This window comes from Coenobita brevimanus, chromosome 72 (genome assembly GCF_032717465.1).
Source record: "Coenobita brevimanus isolate Jiangsu-jjx chromosome 72, ASM3271746v2, whole genome shotgun sequence".
Lineage (NCBI taxonomy): Eukaryota > Metazoa > Arthropoda > Malacostraca > Decapoda > Coenobitidae > Coenobita > Coenobita brevimanus.
In genome coordinates this window covers 671,360-697,266 of record NC_137025.1, presented here as the reverse complement: position 1 = coordinate 697,266, position 25,907 = coordinate 671,360, and the positions used below count along the sequence as shown (strand labels likewise).

Below are 25,907 nucleotides of genomic sequence, written 5' to 3'. Positions count from 1 at the left end.
GCATCGCAGTCTGGCTAGGTGTACTCGTGTCTCTCTGGGTAGAGTAGTTTCTGCTTTATGCAGGGTGTTTGTCTTGGTTTCAAGACATCGAGAGTAACGAGACTACATAAAAGAAAAAGAAAAAAGTTATCCTTCACCTCAACTTGGCAGACATCTCTACAACTTATTTCCCGAAGCTTAGTGGCAGATTAAGACGAAACTCTGAGTCTTTTCAATACGCTTCTTCGTGACTATGCCCCTTTTACCTCAACTTGGCCCGGATTTTCGCTCTTTGAAGGTTTGTCTTAAATACCGGTAGCTTGATAACTGAATACGGTATTGCTACGGCTCAACAACCTTAACATAGCACTTCTTCGTGAGTAGCGTTGAAAATCTTCCTCTAACTCGGTGTTTAAGATATAGTAACTTTCGCCTAAGTTGCAGTAGACAGTAAGATTTCCTGCATTTAACCCCCGGGTGGTGTCTGGTTCAGTAGTCTAGGGACCGGTTTGTATATTTACAGATTTTCTTAAGTTCCTATTCCATTTAAGATCTTTTATACACCTATCTTGGCATATATCGTTCCTTTATTCTTTGTCTTCGCTCATATACGAGTCACACGCTGCACTATCAAACGAGAAAATATTGAGGTGAAAGAAATGAGAACAAATATGAATTTTAAAAGGAAACCATTAACTGTTACTTGTGCTTGTACCTTAAGACTTGATAAATACCCACCCAGGTTTGCCCCGCCTGCCTATGTCATGCCACGCAACGCTTTCTCGGTACCACGGGAGGCTTTGCAACACCTTTCCCTTAGCGATTTATTCCCATTGCAATGCTCTGCTACTTTGTATGTTACTGATGCAAACTAGGCTGATACTGATGAGATTTAAATATACGAGAATATTAAGGTGCAACATGTAAAATAAATCGCTTCGGCCTATACTGCTAACTCCTAGAAAAAAATAACCGTCATTGGAGCGATGTGACTAGATATACAATGTTGCCGCTCTACATATTTTCCATAGCACTTCTAACGTGACTACCATCATAATCTAGTTTTTTTTTTTTTAATTTAGGAAGATGCACGTGACAGGTTGGTGATGATTGGCTCGATGCAACTTGCTGTATATCTGAGGGAGAAATTTGAGTTCGTAATTTAGTTTTGATGCACATTACCTGGTGAACATCTTAAATATAACGATGCTATTCGGACATGTTGCATTCTGCCAATCATCATCATCCTGTCAAGTGCATCTTCGCCTCAATAAAAAGTAAAACAAAAAAACAGTTGTGTCAATCTCTTCCTACAGCTCAACACTGAAGATTGAGAGGGGAATTTTTTTGGTCAAGTTTGAGTAAAAACAGTATACAATACTCGTATTCTCATGTACGTTAGGCTATTTATTGCGATGTGTATCAGTATCAGAGAGATAAATAACATGCCAGAAAATAACGAGGCGCAGAAAGGCAAAAGTAAATCGTTGTGGAGAAGGTGCCACGGGGTTCACGAGAACACACTCACGCACGCACACGCACGCATACGTCATACGGGAAAGTTTGGAGAGGATATGGATTCGTCACCATTACGTTGGCGGAAAACGTGACGTAGAACATCATGCCTAGTATTTATTTTTAAGATTTACGTCAGTTGAATTAATCTCTGGTGCCAGACACACTAGTAGTAGTAGTAGTAGTAGTAGTAGTAGTAGCAGTAGTAATGGTAAAATTGCTAACCCCTTTCAGCAGCTATTTTCGTGTAGTCAGTCTGGCGAGTTTATCTGATCAGTAACCAAGGAGACTCATCCCTACCTCATATTTTCATATATTCTGTAGTATTTACACCTGGATATTTGTGTTATATTTCTAGTAAGGACATATAGTTTGCCAAGTAACGCAGGAGAGGCTATAGACGTTTAATAAATCGCTAAATACATGAGGTTACGAAGTCTTCTATGACAGAAGATGACCTAAGCGGAGAATGGGTGCATAGACAGTAACGTGCAAGAGAATAATGAGGTGTAGTAAGTATAATAAATCGTTATAGAAGATGCGCAACGAAGCCTCCTGTGCCACCTGAGTTGCGGTGTGGATGCGATCGGGCAGGTTGCGTGGACAGAGTGGAATGTTTTGTCTCGAGTACTCTGGAGTGTTTATTTATTATCTCCCTCCTTGTGGGTGTTGTTCTTGATGTTGTTGTGGAGGGGCGGTGTTTATGGCCTGACCTCCCAGTTCTCCCATTGGTCAGCTATCTCTCTGGCTCCTCCCCCTCCATCATGGCCTCCTCTTGTTTATCACTCGCACATTCGTTTCATAATGCTTCACGTAACCAAGAATTTATTCTGTACTATCGATGCATATTATAGAATGGTGTGCTTAATTTTCCACTCAATTTTCACCTTAGTTTTACTGGGAAAATACTCTGACGTAATGATATTTCGTTGAATTGATTATTCATGGAACGATGGGTATCCGAAATTTGTGTTCAGCTTGATAAGTAAAATGTGGTGAGTTCTGGAGCCTTGTGGTGGGGGATCTTGGGTAATTCCGTACCTTTTAAATTCGCTGGTCTGGTCCCATATTCTCACACATTACCCTAACGACACAAAGAAGACGGAAGACCCAAATACTAAGCCTTGTATCCGCCTCACCACCGTTCCTCCAGACTTTCTTCAGACCTGGATAAATAATTTGAAGTTCCCTCCTGCTGGCTTGCGCACGGCTGTGAGATCACGTGACAGTCGAGTCCTATATATACCGTCGGCGAGCTTATTCTACCTCTTTTCCACTCAGCGTTTACGAAGACGATACACGCCATGCCCGAGTCCGCCTCTTACACGAACGGCTACGGGGACTCTGCGGGCGACCGGGAGTGTGAGGACATGGAGACGTTCCTCTTCACCAGCGAGAGCGTGGGCGAGGGACATCCAGGTAAAGCTGCAAGGACGGAAATTAAAACTCCTCGTGAGATACTATGGGATTTACGAATGCACTTTACGATCAATTCCCTTGTCGAAACTGGTGAGTTGTTCTTTCCAGGTAGGACGAGGGAACAGTGCGGTAATTCCTTGCGTCATAGTTCGTCCTGTGAAAATTCTAAGTTATGACAGGGAATCGATCGTAGATAAATGGAATTCGTATCCCAGGTCCAGTGGATGTTTGAGAACGTTTGGCCACCACTCTAGCTAATCCCGGGAATGGGATACTTGCCAAAACTGATTCAGAGGTTATTGAATTGTGACAGTGACTCCAAACGCCTTATACGTAAGCCACAGTTACGCAGATGTGATGAAATTGAGGAAAATGGAGGTGATCTTTGAGATAGTATGAGACTGCGGCGTTCGAGGTGTTTTTGAGATTGATATTCGTACGTCTGGCAGCGGGGTGGCCAGTTCAGCAGAGGACGACCAAACATTGCGCTAAAAATATACGCAAAATGGACACGTGCATTCCATTGTTGGGATGTGGGCCACTTGTACAGTCATGGGGGGTTTATTTGATTGAGTCTTCGTCGGTAAATTTGATCCCAATGGCGCATACGGGGGGAGATATTTGGGCCAGGGTGGAATGTCCCGGGTATTGATTGCGGTATTATTTGGGGCTTATAATGTTCATGCCCTAGGCGCTGAATTCACGAACTACGATCTCGTAACTTCTATTTATTTTCATAGGGTAAGGAAAGGATACAGAAATAAAACCCCATTCTCGTTCTGCAAAACGTCAATAATTTTAAGTAGGCGATTTATTTTAGTTTATTTCCCATAGCTTGGTGGTTTAATAAGGATACTACTGTGTAACAATTTAACTGGCATCAGTGGCGTATATTGTTGAATCTGTGGTTGGCATCATTGGCGTATATTGTTAGAGGCCAGCAGTAGGGGTTTAGAGATGACAGTTTTACGCTTAATTATAGCTACACCCGGGAATAAGATAATTTTTCGTGTTGATTTATTGTAACAGCCTAAAATATCAGAGAAGGGGCAGTTTTAAGCCTAGTACGGGATTATGGCGTGTGGCAATAGATAGACAAGTACAACCGGGTTAGGTCTTCAGTTTGTTGGTGAATTTGCCGCATCTCATTTTGTATTTCCGCCTTTGTCTTAAATGAAGCCACACGATGCATGGAGAAATAGACTTAACGTTGTTCTAGGTTAATTAAATATTCGTTATAAGATTATCAATTGTACTCCTTGTATTTGTGAATTGCCTTGAGAATTGTAGATGGTTTTTCATCAGGGAACTGGGCCACTCACCTTATATTGTGGTTGTATGATGTTCAGGAATGGGTCTTCTTTGTTACTACTTTCATTTGTCATCCAATGTGACAAAATTTGATCAACTGAACAGAAAGGGACGGATCTTTGACTAAAACTAGACTACATTGTAGCGGGGTGGTGTTTGCGTTGTTAGAAGCAAATACGCAATAGAGGGTAGACCTTATATGGTACCTAGATTATGTGGTAATACCCAGGTTTTTAGTTGTAATTTCAGTTGGCGATGTTGTAAAATATTCGTAGGATTATTGTATTCTGTTAAATTTTTGTGTGTATGTGTAAATTTGGTGTTAAATAGTATGGTAATGTGAAACCTTATATAGTATTGTACACTATTACTATATCACTGAACTATTTAAAACGAGTATTATAATATGGTACGGTGTTTACTACAGGGGTTGTGTGTTACTGCTCTGACTCAATACCACTAAATCGAACCGGGTCATGGACTGTTGAGATCCATATAGGTGCTGTTACATGGAGTACAAGAACTAGCGCTTCTGGGGGTCGATCAGACTTTATTGTTACGTTTAAAATTATTATTTGGAATTGCAACTTTACTAGCGAGGTCCCAATAACCGAATGGAATTAGGTCACCACCCGTAATTTTGTCAGTGAACTTTGACTTTGAGTTTGCAGTTGAAGAATCAAGTTCAAGATCTGAGAAATAGGAGCTAGAACTGTGGTGAACAAGTGCCAAGAATCTCGGTACTGTAGACTACGCTGGGACTGGCAAGGCTGGTGTTTTCCCAATTGGAAGGAGTGAGGTAATAGGAATTTAGACTGGTTTTGTAACTTGGCAAAACAGTTTACTCATGAGAGGCATGATACACATTGTAGCATCTCTTCCGAAGGGATTTATTCTGAAAGTTACACATCCATATCTCCTTGTATGTTAATGCATAATGCCTCCAAACTAAATTACATAAAAGAATAGGGATTTCATATTCACTCTATATTTTTATCATATTGGTTAGTGCAGATTAAAACTATATAAATTGTGCCAAACAACAGAGGGAGTAAGTATTTTGATATCCCTGTAAGCACACTGTATAAACTATATTACATAGAGGTAATATGCAACATAAAATGCTACGAGGCATTAAAAATCTGTCACTTGATTAAACCCCGTCAGGTGTTGAAGTGTAGTAGAGATGTATGAACTGGATTAATTTTGAATACTGTAGATTAGTATAAGTACTGTACAGGTTTTTGTGTGTGTGATGGTAAGATTTCTTGTTGCAGACAAAATTTGCGATCAGGTCAGTGATGCAGTGCTTGACGCTCACCTTCGACAAGACCCAGATGCCAAGGTAAGATCAACATAGTACAACTTATTATTTTCATTGTTGGTTCCTGGTAATTTCTTAATCTGTCCCTTTATTCCCATTACTGTACAGTACTTCAAATTTTTGTCTTTTCATTTTGTCATAGTTTACTTTTTAAATTGTCACTTCTCCTAAGGATTTCACCTCAGATTTTATTCAGAACTAAATCCATAGATTTCAGGGTTCATATTTTGGGTTGTTTACCTTGATTGTTGTGGGTAAGTTTGGAACATCTAGCAGATATACAGGCCAGTAGTATGAGATGTAGATTATTATGTATTAAATACTGTATAATTTCTTAAAGGTTTTTGAACCCTGACATAAGAATAAACATGTTCACTTGTAATGATTTTTGGTATAGCCGTATTCCCCTCCCACCTCTTGTGAGAGAGTGAGGGGAAGGGAGGGTAGAGGGAGAAGGGGAGGGGTTGAGAAGGAGGGAGAGAGTAATGGGGGTTGCAGTCAACACCTATCTGTCTGTTGACAGACACCTCAATTCTGCAGGGGGTGGCCATAAACAAATTGCCTCCATGTTGCCCTGTCCAATGCCACTTCACTGCCTTGCTCCCAGCTCACAGACCCCTCTCTCATATACCTCTCCTCTCCATCCCTCCATCTCATCCTCAGCCACCCCCTCCACCTCGCTCACATACATTCCTTGTTAGTCTCTCGCACTCCAACCTCTCCACATAGCTAATCGCACAATTCATGACCTACAGGTGACCTACAATTGCCTTGCTTTTTCATGACCTTCCCATGAACTTTGACCTACAGGTGGCATGCGAGACTTGCACAAAGACCGGGATGATTCTGCTGTGTGGGGAGATCACTTCAAAGGCCAATGTTGACTATCAGAAGATTGTACGTGAGACCATCCAGCGCATTGGCTACGACGATTCCAACAAAGGTGAGATTATGTTTTGCAAAGGACTTGAACTGTTTAAAGATGGGAAAAGTCCACCCTGTGTAGACACTGATATGAATAGTACATGGAGGAGGATTGACAGCACACACACACACACACACACACACACACACACACACACACACACACAGTAGAATGTTTGCTGTATGGTGTCAGGTTATATTTTGCATTATTATTGATATTAGCATCATTTGACTCTGACTGCTTGGTTGGATGTGGAATAGTTGATTGTAATTAGGAAATTTAATGATATTCACAAGAGTTTAGCAAGTTTTTAATCTGATGGGATTGGTCTGCTTGAGGTAAATCATAGGTCAATGAAATTCATTGAGGTAGGGAGTCTTCTCGGCTACTGGTCAAATGTATCCTCTAATCTGACTACATCGAGTTACCTGCTGAGCCAAAAAGGGGTTAGTGGCTTTTGTCAAGTGAAAAAAAAGACTGTAGCTGAATTTGTCAGGCTGAGGAAGTGGGGTAGGTAAGAGGATACTTGATAAGGAAGAGAAAAAGATTATTCTGTCAAGCAGGAAATAGCAGGATTTAGATAAGTTTCTTCTGGGTGCATTGTCTATCTATCTATCTATAGCCCGACGCCCTAATCCCGCAAAGGGTGGCCGCAGACAAAACGCCTCCAAGTCACTCTGTCACCCACCATTTGACTCACCTCCCCCCAACTCACCCCCCCCTCCCTCTAAATAAAGGATTTTACCGATATTTGGTTTGCTTCAGATTAGGTAGCAACAGACTTGAGTGAAGAAATGTCGCAGATTTTTTGATTGTAGCACCATCATTTGTAGTTTTCACCATTAGATTTTTTGCTCTTTTGCAGCTTATTTCATATACCATAATGACAAACAGTGTGTCATCTCTATATCCCTTCCATACCACTGCTTTGTGACTAGCACCAGAATGTAATTTTCCAACTTGGCGTTCAGGAGAGTTGGCAGTTTTTGGCCAAGTTGGTTGTGTACAGGCTGATGTTGGTCTAGTTTTGTGATGGGAATTAATGGAAATAGGATGACTAGGTATAGGTAGGCAATTTGAGTTGTAACTTAGTGGTTGGCAGTGTCCTTAAATATAACCATAGAATATTAGATTACACACCTATAAACATTCCTGCAGTAATGTGTAGGTAGAATATGCAGCCTGTAATGTATTAAGATTCACTGATATGCATGAGCTATTTATTTTACCAGACTAACTCAAAATTCAGCCTTATTGGTGGGGTAATTTGATGTTCATACTGTACAAACAAAAGTTCAGACAATCTTCTGCTAGTGTTGACTTGCCTTCCATATTTCACCCTTCCTAAATGATGGATTAACTTTCCATCTCATGCTCTTTTGTACATTTTGTATTGGTTATGAAAACAATAAATAACCTTCCACAGTCTAAGACACAAGGGGAATGTCTGTGAATTTTTGTGATGCTGCAAGACTACAGTGTTTTATTCAGTGGCACCCCATAAATTTAACATTTCCAGTGCCACACCATCATGTTCGTGATATATATTTTTTGAAACGTAGCATTCAGTATGGGATTTAGCATGCATAATGATTGCAAAAAGGTGTTAGGGAACCTTCCAGGACCGCAAGCCATTCAAAATGGATACGGTAACATATCCGAGAGGTTTAACACATCCGTAACAGATGGAGTATGTTAATTGTTACACACAGGTTATTCCAGATGGCATAGGATTTGTGGCACCTTAGTAATGGCTGAAAGGTGCTGTAAAGCCATCAGTCGTAACACAAAAGCAACCACACGTGTTTACATGTTTAGTCCTAAATAACTTTTTTTTTAAGCTTTCAGTCCCACCACAAATTTGACCACAAGTGTTTGCATGTGAAGTACCTAATAAGTAGCCATTTTACCTGTTTCTATCTTTAACCTATTGGGTCAAGCGTCATAAATAGGTGGATGACTTTGTGTCATAGACATTTATAGGACATGGGGGTTGAAACTGGTTCAGGCTTCATACCACCTCTTCCTTAGCAGTATATTTTTCATTACATCCTAATATATGTATGTTATTGAGTTATTTGGTTTGTATTAATAACATAAGAGAATATTGATGTAATGAGCAGAGTTCATCAGTGATGAATCATCACTAAGGTTATGAATCCACAAAGCCACCTAGAATAATTAGCACAATAGCTAAGGGGGTGGCTTTGGTGACCTTAGCCAGCTGGAATTTCTGGGGCATTGTTCTTGGACTGCTCATAATTTGACCACACCATAGTTATGTTTGTATATCCCATAATCATCCATTTTTGACCATTAGAATCCTTGTAGCTTACTCATGCTCCCATTATATTATTTAATTTAAAGGCTTGTATTGAAGGGGTTAATGAATGACATACCCTTCCAGTTCAAGCCTGTCCTCCTGGGGGGGGGGGGAATGGCAGAAATGAAAAGGGGCAGGCTAGGGTTTGGTGGGTTAACTCCTTCATAACAAAGCCTTTTTATATGCTAATCCTGCTAGTATTACACATTGATACTCTTTTCCAACAGCCTTCTAATGGTGAAGGGATAACATAGGCTATATCTAACTCCCCAAGTTTCAGAAATAACTGAATAGTAGTCTGGAATTGGCAGCAGTAAACTAGAGGTTATTGTAGTGATGAGGTTGAGAGCTTCTACTACCCCACTGCTTTGAGTACTACCAGGATTAACATAACTGTGTGGCTTGGATACATGTACAGGGTTTGACTTCTACACATGCAACCTGCTGGTGGCACTGGAGCAGCAGTCCTCGGACATTGCAGCCGGCGTGCACTTGGACAGACATGAGGAGGATGTGGGGGCGGGTGACCAGGTACCAGGCAGGGCGGGGTTGGGGTTGTGGTTGGGGTGGGGTGAGGGGAGGGGAGGTCAAGGGCAAATGATGTGCAAGAAAGACAACAAATGATTAGATAAGCCTTAAGGTGTGTTGATAAAGTATTGGTACCATCAATTGCTCAAACGGAAAGACTTTAAAAAGTTGACGGTACATCCCAATCCTCAGTTGTACTGCTGGATGGACAGGCCATTGTTAAACAAACTTGTCCATGAGTCAGACCAGATGCTCTAGACTCCAGCTCTGTTTCAGGCTGGATATGCTATCCAAAGTACCATTGACTCTTCTTATATAGCAAATTGTTTTGATTATACTGACTTTAGTTATTGTGCAGCATACAACCCAATATGATAAGTATGGTGACAGTTTGTTATGGAACAGACTTTATTTTTGCCAAGAAGGCTTTTAAGGTAAAGTGGCATATGCAGTAGTTTTTTATTTGAAAATTTCAGTTTTCACTAATAAGCCTGTCATCCATAAGAGAATGTGTATAAACCTGATCCTGGTAATGTTGTCTTTATGCATGTGATCCCATGACCTCCTCACACTGTATTACTGGTGGTGGTGCTTTGTTAGCACGCATGTAACATACTCTGGTAAAGTTATTGTCACTGGCAGATAATACTGTTAATGCATAATAATGAATAGATTTTATATTGTCAGGTTTTAGTACTGTTTAATTTTATCACTAAAGCACTGAATTTCTTGGGACCCGATGTTAAAGCGTTCAGTCCAAGGATGCTGTGTTTTATTTTCTTGCTCTGTCCAGATTATATTAAACTTGGGGGAAACTTTGTAGTAGTGAAGGGGTTAATGAAGCCTTGCTAACTCCTCCAGTTCAAAGTCTGTCCTTAGTTTAGTGAAATCATCTGGAAATAGCAAGAATAAGTTAAAAAGTCACTGGATTAAAGAGTTTAATGAAAATTGTCAGTTAAGGTGACAGTCCAGAATTAAAGGTTTACTGGTGTTAACAAAGCCTTCCTGGGGACTTACAACCATATTAATTGGTTCAAGAGGCTTGCTGACATATCTTAGATTCAGATTCAATCGTAATTTTGCAACACATTATTTAACGTTAATTTTTCTTGCAATCTTGGCTGAGTAGTGAAGTATTTTGACAGTAACTAGAACAAAATGAGATCTCCTCTGCTAGTATTGAGATCTTTAGTATGCTACAGGACAGTGTTAGTGACATGCGGAAGAAAACTTAAGTGAGATTATTACTCATGTTTAAGAGTTCTGTTCTAATGACATTTTTTTTTTTTTTTATGAAAGAATGGACATTATTCTTTTCTCTCATTTCCTTGTCCTACCTTCAGAAACAGATTGTGGTTATCTGACAGGGATTCGATCATGAATGTTTGAGAAACTTTCCCCTGCTGTAGTGGTGTTTCAGCCTCTTAAGCTAATGAAAATATGGCTGTTGTTATGGTTGTGGTAGTAGTTAGTGGGTGGCAGATTTGTTTGTTTACTGTGGGTTAACTTTTTTGCAGGTGGTTGTGAGTGCTAGCAGTTGAGCCTCGAGCAGCAGATTTCTGTGTATTTCTTCCGTCAGTGTACAGTTTTTTCTTGCACTATTATGATCAAAAGTTCAGATGCTTCCCTGCCAGTTGTGGTGATGGAAGATAATAAATGAAATGTTTTTAATGGCAGTGTGAACTGCACAACAGAAGAGTATGAGAGTGATTGATACCTTCTGACATTCTGGGAAGAATGAGACATGGGGAAGGTTAGAAACTGTTGGCAGGGGAATGTTAAACTTTTGCACATGATAGTACATTGTTTCACTTTTCATGTGTAATTTCCTTGTTCATGTTGTACTCAAGTTTTCCAAATTTCTCTCCCCCCTCCCTCCTCCATTCGGTGTGCATTACTCCCTCCTTCCGTGTGCCCGTGGTTCATCTGTGCTCACTCAGGGTTTGACTACAAGACATGCAATGTGCTGTTAGCGCTGGAGCAGCAGTGTGTGGAAATAGCTAATGGTGTGCACATTGGGCGGGACGAGGATGACATAGGAGCGGGCGATCAGGTAGTCCAACACCCATATCCAGTGTCCTATGGTTTATATATTGCCACCCTGTCATCTAAGCTTTGTTGCCTCCCTGGTTTATATTGCCTGTTTTATATATTACCTCCCTGTCCTCTGTTACTCCCAAGCTTTAAGATTTCCATATTACCCCCATCAGGGCCAGATCAAGCACTTTAGAAAAAAGGGGTGCAATTCCTAGAGGAATTTAGTTAGCTTTCATGTCTCATGACCAAAACACTTGTCGCTAATGATGTATAAAATTTTTAGGACGTTAACTGCATATACTTTTTTTTAAATATTGATTTGTGAAAATAGAGGAAGCATACACCCCGTGCCTCCCCCCCCCCCATTCTCTACCTGCCCTTGTTCTTTGTTTGTACTGTATAAGCACTCTGTCCCTTGTTTACGTACAGTATTTCCTCCCTGTCCTTTAAAGCTTGACCTTCCTGTTTAAACTCATACTACCTTAGTCCTTAATGTGTCTTGTCTCCTTTTTATATTACTGTACTCTGGCCTTCCTTCCTTCCTTCCTTATTTTTTTTTTTTTTTTTTTTTTTTTTTTTTTTTAAGGTTTGAGTTTTACCCCCTGTCCTACCTGTGTACTATTTGCAGTACCTGTACTGTAAAGTTTATACAGTATATTATTTTTGTCCCTTAAACTTTGCCTCCATCCTTTACAATTGCATTTTACCAACCTCCTGGTTCATGTTGCCAGTGTTACTATTTTTTGGTTTACCTTTCCTAAAAATTCGCAATGCCTGCTGTAGACACAAATGATCAGCAACTTATTTGCCGGTTAGTCCAAGTAATGTTTTTCAAATTAAAGTCCACATTATAGTACAGTACAGTATTTAAGAACTGAAATACTTTGAGTCCCATTTGCATAGTGGTAGATTCTCTTGTTTTTTGGATAGTGGATGCTTTTATCCATCAGGTTTGTTTTTATTGCAATTTGTAAAATTTAGCTAACCCATGAGAAGAACTTTTATAAATTATTTTTGTAAATAATAGAAATTAATTTAAAATATTGATCAGGTTGACTCTTAATAGGGAATGTCTTGTATGCCATAGAGTGTGGTGTATCCCTGTAATGATTGTCAGCCAGTTCCCCAGACTAGCTTAAACTAAGTTCATTAATTTACTCCTTTCCCCCTCCCTGTCTCATCAGAATATGCATGAATAGAGGTTTTAATGTCTAGCATTTTATTTTAACATTTTAGCCTCTTGTGGCATTTGATTGTAGCTTTCAATTTTTTAGCAGCATTTGATAATTGTTGTGGCATGTGTAGTTTACCCAAGGTTATGAAAGTTTTAGATATGCTTGTTAAACAAATGGCCAGCTTCTTGTTTGATTGGAAGTATTCAGTAATCTTTTCCACCTTTTCATGTACAGGGTGTCCCGGGAAATGTGATAAATGTCCAGATATTATTGTTTGACCAATTTTCAATCATGCTATATCTTTGTTCAGATTCTTAGCATTTACAGAGCCGTAATTACCGCACTGACCTTATGGGTGGATTGAGGTAGTTCATATCCACCCATAGGATCAGTCATTATAGCGCTGTAACTGCTGAGAATCGTACCTATGTTGATACAATATATAAAAAATTTGAAGTTAATGGAAGTATAAAATTGTTTCTCAGATTCAAAGTGTCACACACACACATAGTTTGTGCATGCATGAAGTACCCCATACCCTGCATTGAAGGTATTGTGTACTTGTAGATAGGGTGAAATGTGCTAGATTTATGCATGCATAATGTACTGTACATAGTACACAGTAATCAGTACCACAGCCTTGCCTTTTGGTATATGGTACTAAATAGATTACTTCATTGATAAAGGGACAAGTTGTGTGTTGATATAAAAATATTTCAAGTTTGTCATAGGAAATCCCCCTATTATGAATTATATGGCCAAAGACCATGCCTATGATATTTGCACCGGTAGTTGCAAAGAGTAGTTTGTGCATGTGACACCTGGACACCCTCTATATCCCAACCCTCCTCTACCAAAAACTCTGTGCTTACATGTTGCCGTTGTTAGTTCATCCTCTCCTAATCCTACACATTACGCCTTGGTCTGTTAGTGTGCATGTACATGGTTTTGAGTCTCCTAACCCTCCAGTGTCCCTGATCTGGTATTCGGTATATGTGGGCATGCTCATTGTTTGACTTGTTTAGTGTTGTATGTATTTTGAGGTGTTATCCTGCGGTGGTTTTAAGTTTCTCCACTGCACTGTGATTAGGAATGTTTCTTGTTATCCTGCAGTGGTTTTAAGTTTCTCCACTGCACTGTGATTAGGAATGTTTCTTGTTTGGGAATGATAGTGAGTCAGGCAATTGTGATCCTACCTCTTCCTACCCAGTGGATGGAAGGAAGTCTGGATGATTTGTGATTCATGGATTACTTGCCTCCCATCTTTGTCACCTCCCTCTGCTCTCTCTCTCTCTTTTGTTATTGTAGCCTTATTTCTTTTCAGTATGCCTGCATGTTATTGTATGTTGCCTGTATTGTACCATTTATATATCTCTCTCTCTCTTGTCTTCGTGTCGCATGGATTGTTGTTCCGTTATTACATTGATTCAGCTCTATTCAAATCTTGTTGCTTTAAGAGTGTTGTGTGGTAATGATTGAACTGTATACAGTAGAATAATATGTTTACATGTACTGTAATATAATTGTTTTCATCCATCCATCCATCATCCAATCCTACATTGCCCCATGAGGAGTGTAGGAGCCCAGGGCTAGGCAGTTGGTCCCAACATTTAAGATGAGAGTGACCAGCCTCACTCATCCCTGAGTGGCATTTGAGCAATTAACCCCAACCATTCCTTGGATATAAACCTTCACCGGCTCAATCCGATTGGAGCGCAATAATTACCCACTAAACAACCAGGTGCCAAAATTTGGTTATATGGTTACCACCCAGCGTAGTAAATGGTTTCCTGGTGCACAGGAAACCATAACGGCCCTGGGTTCAAATCCCGCTGGGGCAGGGAACAGTTTAAGGATTTGAATTTCATAAATATCAGACTTTACTGATATACCAGAAGACCCGCCGACATCTCGTAAAACTATCCCCGCTAATACCAATACACCAGTCCTATATGAGACAACCCTAGCATGTATTGAGTATGGACGGTGGGTGTTAGTGCCGAAGTGGTGACATGTAGAGGTGTATGGTATGTAGGAGGACTACTGGGCCTTGAAAGCAGTCTGTGAAGCCTATTCCCAGAGTCTGTCACAAAAAAAAATAAATAATAATAAATTTAAAAAAATAAAAATCAGAAGCTAGACACAGCTATTTTTCCTGCAAGGCAAAACTGTCAGAAGCAATAGTATGGAAAGCTTTATTTAGAGTATATTGTAGGGCAACAAATTACTGTATATTCAGGAGAGAGGAATAGTTCAGTCCAAGAGATAACTCCCTTCGTTAATCCTGGGCTGTGTATGTGTAGTTAAAATGTAAGGTACAACCAGTTGAGTTGTTTATCAATACTGTAAACCTTGACACCTGTTCAATCCAGCCTTTGGGGCCACGTGTGGATGGAGTGCCTGAACCCATTGTCACCAGGGCTCCGTTAGTTGATGGTTGCCACCCCATGTAGTAATTTTCCTGGGTCTTTGTGTAACAACCCTGTATTTTCCCATGTATGTGAATGTAGTGCTGCTGACCAGTGGAACATGGGAGATAAGAGGATGGTACCATAGTGTACAAAACAACAGATGGCACTATCAGTCATTATCTTTCTGTTGCCAGGCTCATCTCGCAGTTAGATACGACCTCCAGGTTTAACATCGTCATTCTTATGTACAGGATGGAAATCAGTGCAGCCTTCCAATAGCATAACTTTTTTTTTTTTTTTTTTTTTTTCCCCTAGTGCCAGATCTTATTCACCAGAGAAGCAAGTTAGGGTTTTGTTTCGCCTTGAGTAATTCTCATAAAATACTGAAAAGGCCATATTCAAGGCTGCACTTAAGCATCAGTATGTATCTGATCTTAAGGTGTTTATGTATTCACTTAAAAGTAAAATCTGTAAATTAGGACAGTGATAGATACTGAAATGTTGCATGAAAATTTTTGCGATATTAATGAACCTTATGATGAAAAGAAAAAAAAGTGAAGGTGTTAAACAAGCAGTTACTGTAATGTCTAGGAGGGATGTCAATGTAACACTGATCACCAGCTGGCTTCATTGGCCAGAGGGTAGCGGACTACAGAAGGGAAGCCTCAGCCTGCAATCCACCGGGTTCATGTTCAGATGAGCCTGGGACAACAGCAACCTTGATGGTTGCTAGAAACAGTCCAAACATTTTTCAGTACAAGAGGTTTTCCCAGGAAGCACAAAATTACCAATCATGCAGCACTGGGATTCTCAAAAATTGACAGTCTGTTTGCTGTCATAGCTTGGATTTCTTTTAGCAGAAGAACTAGACATGGAAAGATGCTGGGTGGTTTTGTAAGTGAAAGAATTCCAACCAGACATGGTTCACACGGATTTACATCTGGAGGGTGTTCCCCCCCCCCCCATTTAATGCCACTCACGGAAGACCAACTGGTCACTTATATGTCAGGACATAGTTGTGTAGCCTTGAGCCCTTACCCGCTAAGGTAAATGATTGAATCTATCTACCTATCCATTGCCAGACGCCTCAATCCCGTTTGGGGTGGCCACAAACAAATCGCCTCCACGTCGCCCTGTCCTCTGCCATTTCACTGCCCTGCTCCCAACTCACACCCCCCTCCCTCATATACCTCTCCACCCCATCCCTTCATCTTATCCTCGGCCTCCCCCTTCCTCTTCCCCCCTCCACCTCACTCACACCCTCCATCCTCTTCACATGGCCAAACCACCTCAATGTGTTCCTCCTAATGCTTCCTATCACATCCACATCCACACCATAATGCTCCTTTATATACTCATTTGTCAGCCTGTCTCTCCATGTGACTCCACAGGCACTGCTTTCACTCTTGACTTGTGTCCTTCCAACAACGTCCAAGCTTCACTTCCATACGTTAGAATTGGTATCTCAAAACTGTCATGTAGTAACTTTCTCACTTCCATGCCCACTTCCCTGTTTCTTATCACTGCTTTCAAGGAACTTGCAACCCTTCTTCCTTGTTGTATGCTTTCAAGCACTTCATCCTCCAAACTTCCATCCTTACTCATCACACTCCCCATGTACGTAAACGTACTCACACTTTCCATTTCCTCACCATTGAACCTCACTGTACAGTCACTGACTTCACCTCTGATCATTAATTGGTGAGGTTCACTGTAAGGGGTTAAGAAAGTTATGCATGTTATCCTGCACATCCCTTTGTAATGCTAGCTTATAAATTGTAGTGAGAAAATAATGGCTTAGTACCATAAGTAGTTTTTTTTTTTTTTTTTTTTTTTTTTTTTTTATAACAATGTAAGAAAGCTTAACGAATGTAATGTTTTATCCAGGGTTTGATGTTTGGATATGCTACTGACGAGACAGAGGTGTGTATGCCCCTGACGGTGGTTCTTGCTCACCGCCTCAACCAGAAGATTGCAGAACTGCGCCGCGACGGCACATTTTGGTGGGCACGACCCGACAGCAAGACACAGGTCACATGCGAGTACACATTCCAGTGAGTAGACAGTGGTTGTGTAGTGGCGAGGTGGGTGAGAGTGCTGGCCATCTTCGAAATATCCCAGGCAGCCCCTGAAATGCCCCTGGCTACCTCATATTTTACGGGAATATCACTGGACCTCTTGTAAAGTTCTCAGGTCACAGAGTTACAAAAATTCTAGCTATGCCCATGAGAGTATATTGTGCCTTCCGTGCTTCTGTTTCCTACCTCATTTGTTGAGGAGGTGGTGCTGTTTGATATTTATTTGTGTCCACCAACTTTTGCCTCAGGATCTTACCTCTGCCCATTTCTTGAGCACATATTTGGGATGTGGTAGAAAATTGTTGGCCACAATTAATCTTGGAAGTTACTACCATGATTGACATATGGCCAATTGCTGCAAGCATGAAAACCAGCCATGCAGTCATCACTCGTGGGCAGGGAACTCCACTGAAAGTTAGACTTCGGGCTGAGACCCTGTAAATTGTATAATACTTCTTTTTCCCCAACCACCACCAGTTCTTATTGGGAATATTCAGGGGTTGTGGCACTGGGTATAGCTTCAGATTCGTAAACCATCAGCTGTAGCACAGCTGTCTTCAATATGGGGATACCTAATGAGGAAGCATGACGTTTGCTGTATTAGGGATTGTACTAGTAGAATGTTGTAAGTGCATCATAGCCTACTGGGCATCTTTATCACTGAAATCTCATATTCACGATTACCTGAGAGAGGCGGTAGCTCAATCGGTAGAGAGGTGGCCTGTAGTCCTACCGGACCCAGGTTCAAATCCCTGCTGTGGCAGGGAACAGTTTCAGAATTTGAATTTCATGAAATCAGTCTTTACTGATCTACCAGAAGACCCACCGACATGTCGTAAAAATGCCCCCACTAATACCAATACACCAGTCCTGTATGAGACAGCCCTAGCATGTATTCAATGTGGACGGTGGGTGTTAGCGCCGAAGTGGTGACATGTAGGAGGACTACTGGGCCTTGAGAGCAGGCTGTGAAGCCTATGTCCAGTGTTGGGGGGGGGGGGATAAGGATAAGGTCTGTGTGCTTGATAAGAAAGAGGGGGTGATAAGGGCCTAATTTGTAGCTTCAACACCTGGCTCTTTCTCTCCCCCACTTCTCTCTCTCTTCTCTCGTTTGCATCATTTCTCTTCTCTTTCTCTTCTACTGCCTTTCTTCACTCTCAGCTTGTCAACCCAAGGACATACATATCCCCATAGTGATATAACAGGAAAGACTTAATTTGTAGAGGTTAGGGATTGCCTTCAGCAACCCCATCCATATGAGATGGTTCACACAAGTTTCTCACTCTTGCACCTGTCAAAATGCAACAGTTGGCAGTCCTACTCATTCTCAGTCACAAGACAGTCACCTCAAGCTGCAGCTTATACTTTGTACTGTATTTCTCTTTCTGAACCTGCCACACCCACTTCTCTACTCAAATAATACTTGTCTTTCCTCTGCACAGGTGAAAGTCTGACTATAAATTGTCATCCCACATATGGTCTTTTCTCCCCCTGATGAGGTGAAAGAGAGAGAGATTGTCCAGGTGCTTGAGGATGCGAAAGTGGATGTATGTGGAATAACTGAAACAAAATGGAGAGGAGAAAGTGTGAGAGAATGGGAGTATGGATGGGGTATATGTGCAGGAGTAGATGAGAATGAGAGGGCAAAGGAAGGAGTGTGTATAGTTGTGAGTAAAAGATGGAAGAAGAGCATAAGACAGTATGGATCAGTTGGGTCAAGGATTGTGTGGGTAAAGTTGAAAGTTGGAATACAAATGTGGGCGATTGTGTGTGTGTATGCGCCAACGCAAGATCGTGCTAGAAGAGTGAGAGAAGAGTTCTGGACAAATGTGGAAGTGTGCATGGAAAAGTTTGGAAGGAATGAGAGAGTGTTTTTGATCGGTGATATGAATGGTAAAGTTGGTAATGTGAAGGTGGATGGAATAGTTGGTGAGTGGGGTGTGCCTGCTGAGATAGATGAGAATGGGAGTGCGTTAGTGGACATCTGTGCTGGGAGGGGTTGGTAATAGCCAATACCCTCTTCAGGCATAAAATGATCCACAGGTATACATGGCGAGTGATGAGAAGGGTGGGTGGTGAACTGAATGAAAGGAAGGCAATGATTGATTATGTGTGTGTGGATGAAAGGATGCGAAGATGTATATTGGATGCAAGAGTTTATAGAGGTTGGGGGAGTGGCCTTTCTGACCACTACTTGGTGGTGGCCAGAATTAGGATGCAAGTAAGATGGAGGAATAGAAGAAGGGAAAGACAAGAGGAAGGAGTAGTTGCAAGGAGAGTGGAAAGGTTACAAGAGGATGAGAAAAAGGCAGAGTATAAGAGAGAAGTGGAGGAACGATTGGGCAAATATGAATTGGAGCAGATGGGAGACGTGGAAGGTGTGTGTAAGATATTTACAGAAGAAATATGTGCAGCATGTGATGTGGTGTGTGGAAGGAAGAGAAGACGGATGGGGGTGCAAGGAACAGCGTGGTGGACTGAAGAGGTGAAACAGGCTGTGGCACAAAAGAAGAAAGCATACAATGAATGGATGAGAAATACGGGCGTGGAAGAAGTTGAGAGGCAGAAGAGAGAGTTATACGTGGAAAGGAAGAGAGGTGAAAAGATTAGTAAGAGAGAGTAAGAAGAGAGTGGATGAGGAATTTGGAAGGAATTTGAGTGTAAAGTGGAGGGACTGTAAGAAAATGTTCTGGAGAGAAGTGAAAAGAGTAAGACAGGGTGGAAGTGAAGTTAGCAGGGGAGTGAAAGATAAACATGGTAGATTACTAGTGGAGAAGGGAGAAAAAGTGAGCAGATGGAGAGAACACTTTAAGGAATTGTTGAACGTAGAGGATGGAAGTAATGCGAGTATAAGTGGCTGGGGAATGGCTGGGAGAAGGAGGGAGGTGAGAAGACAGGTAGAAATCAGTAGGATAGAGGTTGTGGAAGCAATGAAGAAAGTTAAATCGGGAAAGCCCCAGGAATTGATGGAGTGTGTGGTGAGATGCTGAAGCATGGGGGAGAGATAGCAGTAGAATGGATGTGGAAGATGTGCAGATTGGCCTGGGAGGAAGGTAGAGTCCCGGAGGATTGGAAGTCAGGTATAATTATTCCCTTGTACAAAGGAAAAGGGGAAAAAGAAGTGTGTGGTAATCATAGGGGCATTTGTCTTCTTAGTATAATAGGAAAAGTGTATGGTAGGATACTTATAGACAGAGTTAGAGAAAGAACAGAGAAATTAGTTGGAGAAGAACAGGGAGGCTTTAGGAAGGGAAGAGGTTGTGTAGATCAGATATTCATTCTTAGATCTTTAGTGGAAAAGTTTCTAGAGAAGGGAAAGAAGTTGTATGCGGCTTTCATGGATTTGGAGAAAGCATATGACAGGGTGGATAGACAAGGATTGTGGAAAGTGTTAAGAATATATGGAGTAGATGGGAAGTTGTTGAATGCTGTGAAGAGTATGTATGATGGTGCTAAGGCTGCAGTGCGTGTGGATGGTGAACTAAGTGAATTTTTCTCTTTGAAAGTTGGTTTGAAACAGGGATGTGTCATGTCTCCATGGTTGTTCAATCTGTACATGGATGGGGTAATAAAAGAGGTACAAGGTAGGGTAGTGGATGTTGGAGTGGCCCTGGTGAGAGAGGATAGTGTTTGGAAACTCCCTGTACTGTTGTTTGCAGATGATACTGTGTTGTTGAGTGAAGATGAAGGGGAGCTGCAAGGCTTGGTGGATGAGTTTGAGAGAGTGTGTAAGAAACGGAACCTAAAGGTGAATGTAGGGAAGAGTAAAGTGATGGTCTTTGAGAGAGGTGAAGTCAGTGAATGCATAGCGAGGTTGGATGGTGAGGAATTGGAAAATGTGAGTACGTTTAAGTATTTGGGTAGTGTGATGAGTAAGGATGGAGGTTTGGAGGGTGAAGTGCTTGAAAGGGTACAGCAGGGAAGAAAGGTTGCTGGTTCCTTGAAAGCAGTGATAGAAACAGGGAAGTGAGCATGGAAGTAAAAAAGTTACTACATGACAGTATTGTGATACCAACTCTAACGTACGGAAGTGAAGCTTGGACGTTGTTGGAAGGACACAAGTCAAGAGTGAGAGCAGTGGAAATGAGTTATTTAAGAGGAGCTTGTGGAGTCACGTGGAGAGACAGGCTGACGAATGAGGATATAAAGGAGCGTTGTGGTGTTGATGTGGATGTGATAGGAAGCGTTGTGAGGAACACACTGAGGTGGTTTGGCCATGTGGAGAGGATGGAGGGTGAAAGACTGACGAAGAGAGTGTATGCGAGTGAGGTGGAGGGTGGAAGAGGGAGGGGGAGACCGAGGATGAGATGGAGGGATGGGGTGGAAGAGGGAGGGGGAGACCGAGGATGAGATGGAGGGATGGGGTGGAGAGGTATATGAGAGAGGGGGGTGTGAGTTGGGAGCAGGGTAGTGAAATGGCGGGGGACAGGGCGACTTGGAGGCGATTTGTTTGTGGCCACCCCAAACGGGATTGAGGCGTCTGGCAATAGATAGATAGATAGATTATGTACATTTATTTTTTCTTTATTTTTTTATTTTGGTTTAGTGGGTAATTAAGATGTTCCGACTGGATTGAGCCTATGCAGGGTTATATCCAAGGGGTTGCTGGGGTATATTGCTCACATCATGCCACAAAGGGATGTGTGAGGCTGGTCACACTCATCTTAAATGTCAGGACCAACTTGCCTGGCCCCGGGCTGCTATGCTCCTCATGGGGCAAAACTGGATTAGTTGATGGATGGACAGATTATTTTTTATTTATTTATTTCAGACAAGGTGCAGCCATCCCCCGCCGCATTCACACAGTAGTGGTGTCTGTGCAGCACTCTGAGAAGGTGACGCTGGAAACCCTTCGTGCGGAGATCATGGAGAAGGCCATCAAGGCGGTCATCCCTGAGAAGTACCTTGACGGCGAGACCAAATACCACATCAACCCCTGCGGAGCGTTTATCATGGGAGGACCACAGGTAAATCATGTGACAGGTTGGTGAATGGTGAAGGAAGAGAACGTGAGGTAGTCAAAGTTTATATCCAACTAGTTTCACTGTAAAGCTTCACTTGATTTTTCAAATACAGTAAATGGGTAATTAAGGCACATTAATTGGATTGAGCCTGTGCAGATTTATATCCAAGGGGTGGTTGGGGTTTATTGCTCACATAATGCCTCTCAGGGATGTGTAAGGCTGGTCACTTTCATCTTAAATGTCGGGACCAACTTGCCTAGCCCTGGGCTGCTACGCTTCTCATAGGGCAACACAGGATTATAAGATGATGATGAAAAAATACATTAGGTGAAAATTCTACAGATCTGTGGGATTTACTGAGTTACCAACAGAGTTTTGTTTGGAATCCTTATCAGACTTTAATGATAATAGATTTAGCTCATATTGTGAAGATTATGTATAGCATTATCTGTGAAGGTGAAGCGTTAGTGTTTTCATTATACTGGCAAAGATCCTAACCCCCCTTCAGCTTGGTTGATGAGTGAATTTACACTAGAGGGTTGACTCTTACCTCATACCTTAGAGTCACTGAAGTAATTAAAAACCACAACATGGCATCCTAGGAGTGGCAGTGGCCTAGCTCCACCAGGTGGAAACATTATAATGTCAACTCTCCCCAGGGTGACGCTGGCCTCACTGGGCGTAAGATCATCGTTGACACATATGGCGGGTGGGGCGCTCATGGTGGCGGCGCATTCTCAGGCAAGGACTACACTAAGGTGGATCGCTCTGCTGCATATGCCGCACGCTGGGTGGCCAAATCCCTGGTCAAGAATGGACTTTGCCGACGCTGCCTTGTACAGGTCAGTCACACATGAAGGAATTCATTTTCTAATGAAGATAAACTGCATTCCCTGTTTAATGAGCTTGTATGTTTGTAATATTTTGCATTCCCAAGCTGAGATTTCATATTAAGATCTTGTTACCCATCGCATTTTATATAGATTTCAGCAGTTGTAATTATCAGGATTGGTAAACCATATAACGCATCTGTACCAGTGCCAACCTAAATATAAGACTTCATTATACTGTAGCATGGAGTAGGACTTGACTTGGTTTGCTTTGCTCCCCTCCCTGCAGGTCTCCTATGCAATTGGAGTTGCCGAACCCGTGAGCATCAGCATCTTCCACTATGGCACATCTCAGTACACCTCCAAGCAGCTGCTTAAGATCGTCAACCACAACTTTGACCTCCGACCTGGCCGCATTGTTAAGGAACTGGGCCTGAAGCAGCCCATCTACAGCGAGACCTCGTGCTATGGACACTTTGGCCGTGAGCAGTTCCCCTGGGAGCAGCCTAAGCGGTTGATAATCCCCAATATGAGCTAGGACATCCCCCACCAGGCCCCCCTCGCCCCTGGCCCACACCCAGGCTGTCCCTGGTGGCCCTGTGGTATCGTGTAGCCCCACCCCCTCCCTCCCCTCCATGTGTTTCAAATACAGGGGTAGCCATATTTTTGTTGGTTGAGGATGCTTCATAGCACTCCTTCCTTAAGGTTTTTTCTGCATATAGAATGTTGTCTCTCATATGTTATATATGTATGTACATATATATACAAGAGAATAGGAAAATGCAGTATGCATAAAATTATCAGAAAGAGGTGCTATGAAGCCTCCTGAGGTGATAAGAATATTGACCCTCTAGACTGGTATCTACACTCTACACTATGGTGCTTTCTGTGCCCATACAGTCCAGTCCAATCCTGTGTTAAATCTGACACCTCATTGTGCTATTTTAACCCCTTGCCATTCTGCACCTGTGCACTCCTTCAGTAACTGCGCACTTCTGCCGTGGAGTATAGCCTAACCAGCCTCACTGTTCCTCTTTATTTTATGGGACCCAGTGTTGGTGTGAGCATTGCATCGCCGGCCAACACACTTGTAGGCTTACACATTCAAAGTTCCTGGGCAGCTCTGCATCCATTGAGCATGTGACACCCAACACATGGCAGTGTCACCTGCCCCTTGCACGCAGTGCTGGACCAGGAGTCAGGCATTTCATTATTACCCCCTTTGCAACATGAGCACACGCACCCCCTCCCCCCACACCAGGTGAGGTGAGGTGAGCACTCGGGCTTGCGTTTAAGTGTTATTGTTGCTTGAGTCTGTAGCGCCCCGCCTTGAGGACCCCGCGGGGCGACCACAGTGTTGGGGCAGCGCAAGGGATGGCTCTGGCTGTCTCAACCCTCCCTTGCCCTGCCGCCATACACTGCAAATGTGTAGGAAGAGCAGGATTTTCCTCTAGAGTTTTTTATAGAAGATCTACGCATTTGTGTTGTGTTTACGAAAATTCTAATGGAAAAGAGCATTTCCTTAAACACTCCGGCCGCCCCATGGGTCAAGACATCATAACGTAGCTTTGCGTATCCTCAAGGAACGGGAAGAGTGGGTAGAATTGTAGGTTTTAATTTCTATATTATATAATTATAATAAAGAAAAAATTGTTTGTAACAGTATGTATGATGTATTTATTATGGTCAAGATGAGTGCATGATCACACAAGTCTTGTATCATGAGAAACAAGTAGTGAGACGGTACCTTGTGTTTTAATTCATTACCTTCTGAATCGGCCAGGACTCGCAAAGTTCCAGATACTTCTCCTCACTCCAATTCATATTTTACCAGAACACAATTTGTTTTGGTATCCTTGTCCTTCCAGCAAAACCAAAATACAATAGCTCATTGTACTTTTCCATTAACACTTTGCAGAGAGAATAAGAGAAGGGAAAATTCCTGCAGAAAATGGGTACAAGAGGCATGTGAATGTTAATTCAGGCCCCAGTTTTGTTAGTTCTCGAGCGACTATGAGTTAAGGAGATTCCCCAGCACCTTGTTTTTTAAAGTTTATTTGCAAAAGGCACTATTAAATTTATACTGTATGTGCAAAATCATCAGAATCATTAAATTCAAAGGATGTTAATTTCTGACTGTACAGATTGGTGGTCAATATGTCAGCCTCTTAAAGTCTGGAAACAGTTTATATATATTCAAGGAAAAAGACTTAAAGTTGGAAACCTATATGTAAATAGGTCTAAACCACCAACATAAGTTGTGTGAGGTACAGATATGGAGAGCTAAAGTGCAGTGCTTACAGCACATTTTTCTTGGGTGTCCTGCAGTTTTCTGGAAATGGAACATGTACAGTAATATACTTTGCTCTGTCTGGCACTGTCAAGTCAAAAGGAAAGTTTTGAGTATGTAACTCCTGTACTTTTGAGATCCCTTGCTGAAAGAAATATTTTGGTGGTAGCAAGAAACAGCGGTAAGATGTCACTAATAATGCTGAATCGGTCTGACTGCAAAGAACTTGTACAGTATTAGAGAAATTTTGGGAAAAGGATGAAATAATAGTGATGCCCAATTCCACAGTAATTCCTGTGTATCAGTCCACACTTAGGATAGTGTAATCCAACCATTTAAGAGCAGATTGCCAGCCTCCTTCCCCGAATGGTATTTCACGATAAGAACCATGTCCCTTCTTGGTGATCAAACCTCTACTGTAGGGTCATTACTCCATATAAGCTATTGCAAGCACTAGACCACAAAGTGCCATCATGGGTAGCAGTGATTTTTTTTTTTTTTTTTCCCACTGACTTTGCAATTTGGAAGTATGACTGCTACTGAATGCTAATCACCCCTCCATGGAATGCATTACTTGTGTATCTATCACACATGTCTGATGCTGCAGTCTGAGTTACTACCCTGACAAAAGAATGTTTATAAGCTGCAACTGCTGTACAGGACTCAGTTTCCCTAGACTCGGTAGGATACTGGAGGGATGAAGTAAGTTGGCAATAATATTTTGCTGTGATCTATAAATCTGATATGCCAGTATCACTTGGTTTAGTGCCAGCTGAACAATTAGGTAAACCTCAACCA

General features: G+C 41.8%; 1 protein-coding gene across 2 annotated transcripts; it reads left to right on the top strand.

Annotated features, from left to right (window-relative positions):
- The first annotated feature begins 2,752 nt into the window (after positions 1-2,752).
- On the top strand, positions 2,753-24,565 carry Sam-S (S-adenosylmethionine Synthetase). 2 transcript variants are annotated; one of them, XM_080278213.1, is made up of 8 exons: positions 2,753-2,913; positions 5,502-5,569; positions 6,359-6,491; positions 9,215-9,327; positions 16,835-17,001; positions 21,797-21,992; positions 22,649-22,831; positions 23,109-24,565. In XM_080278213.1, exons 1-8 carry the CDS (start codon positions 2,799-2,801, stop codon positions 23,355-23,357), a joined length of 1,224 nt encoding a protein of 407 aa, XP_080134339.1. In that variant the 5' UTR covers positions 2,753-2,798; the 3' UTR covers positions 23,358-24,565. The 2 variants fall into 2 exon arrangements, with proteins under 2 accessions (XP_080134339.1, XP_080134338.1); XM_080278212.1 differs by lacking the exon at positions 9,215-9,327 and adding an exon at positions 11,265-11,377 and having other exon boundaries at positions 2,754-2,913.
- The last annotated feature ends 1,342 nt before the right edge of the window (positions 24,566-25,907 follow it).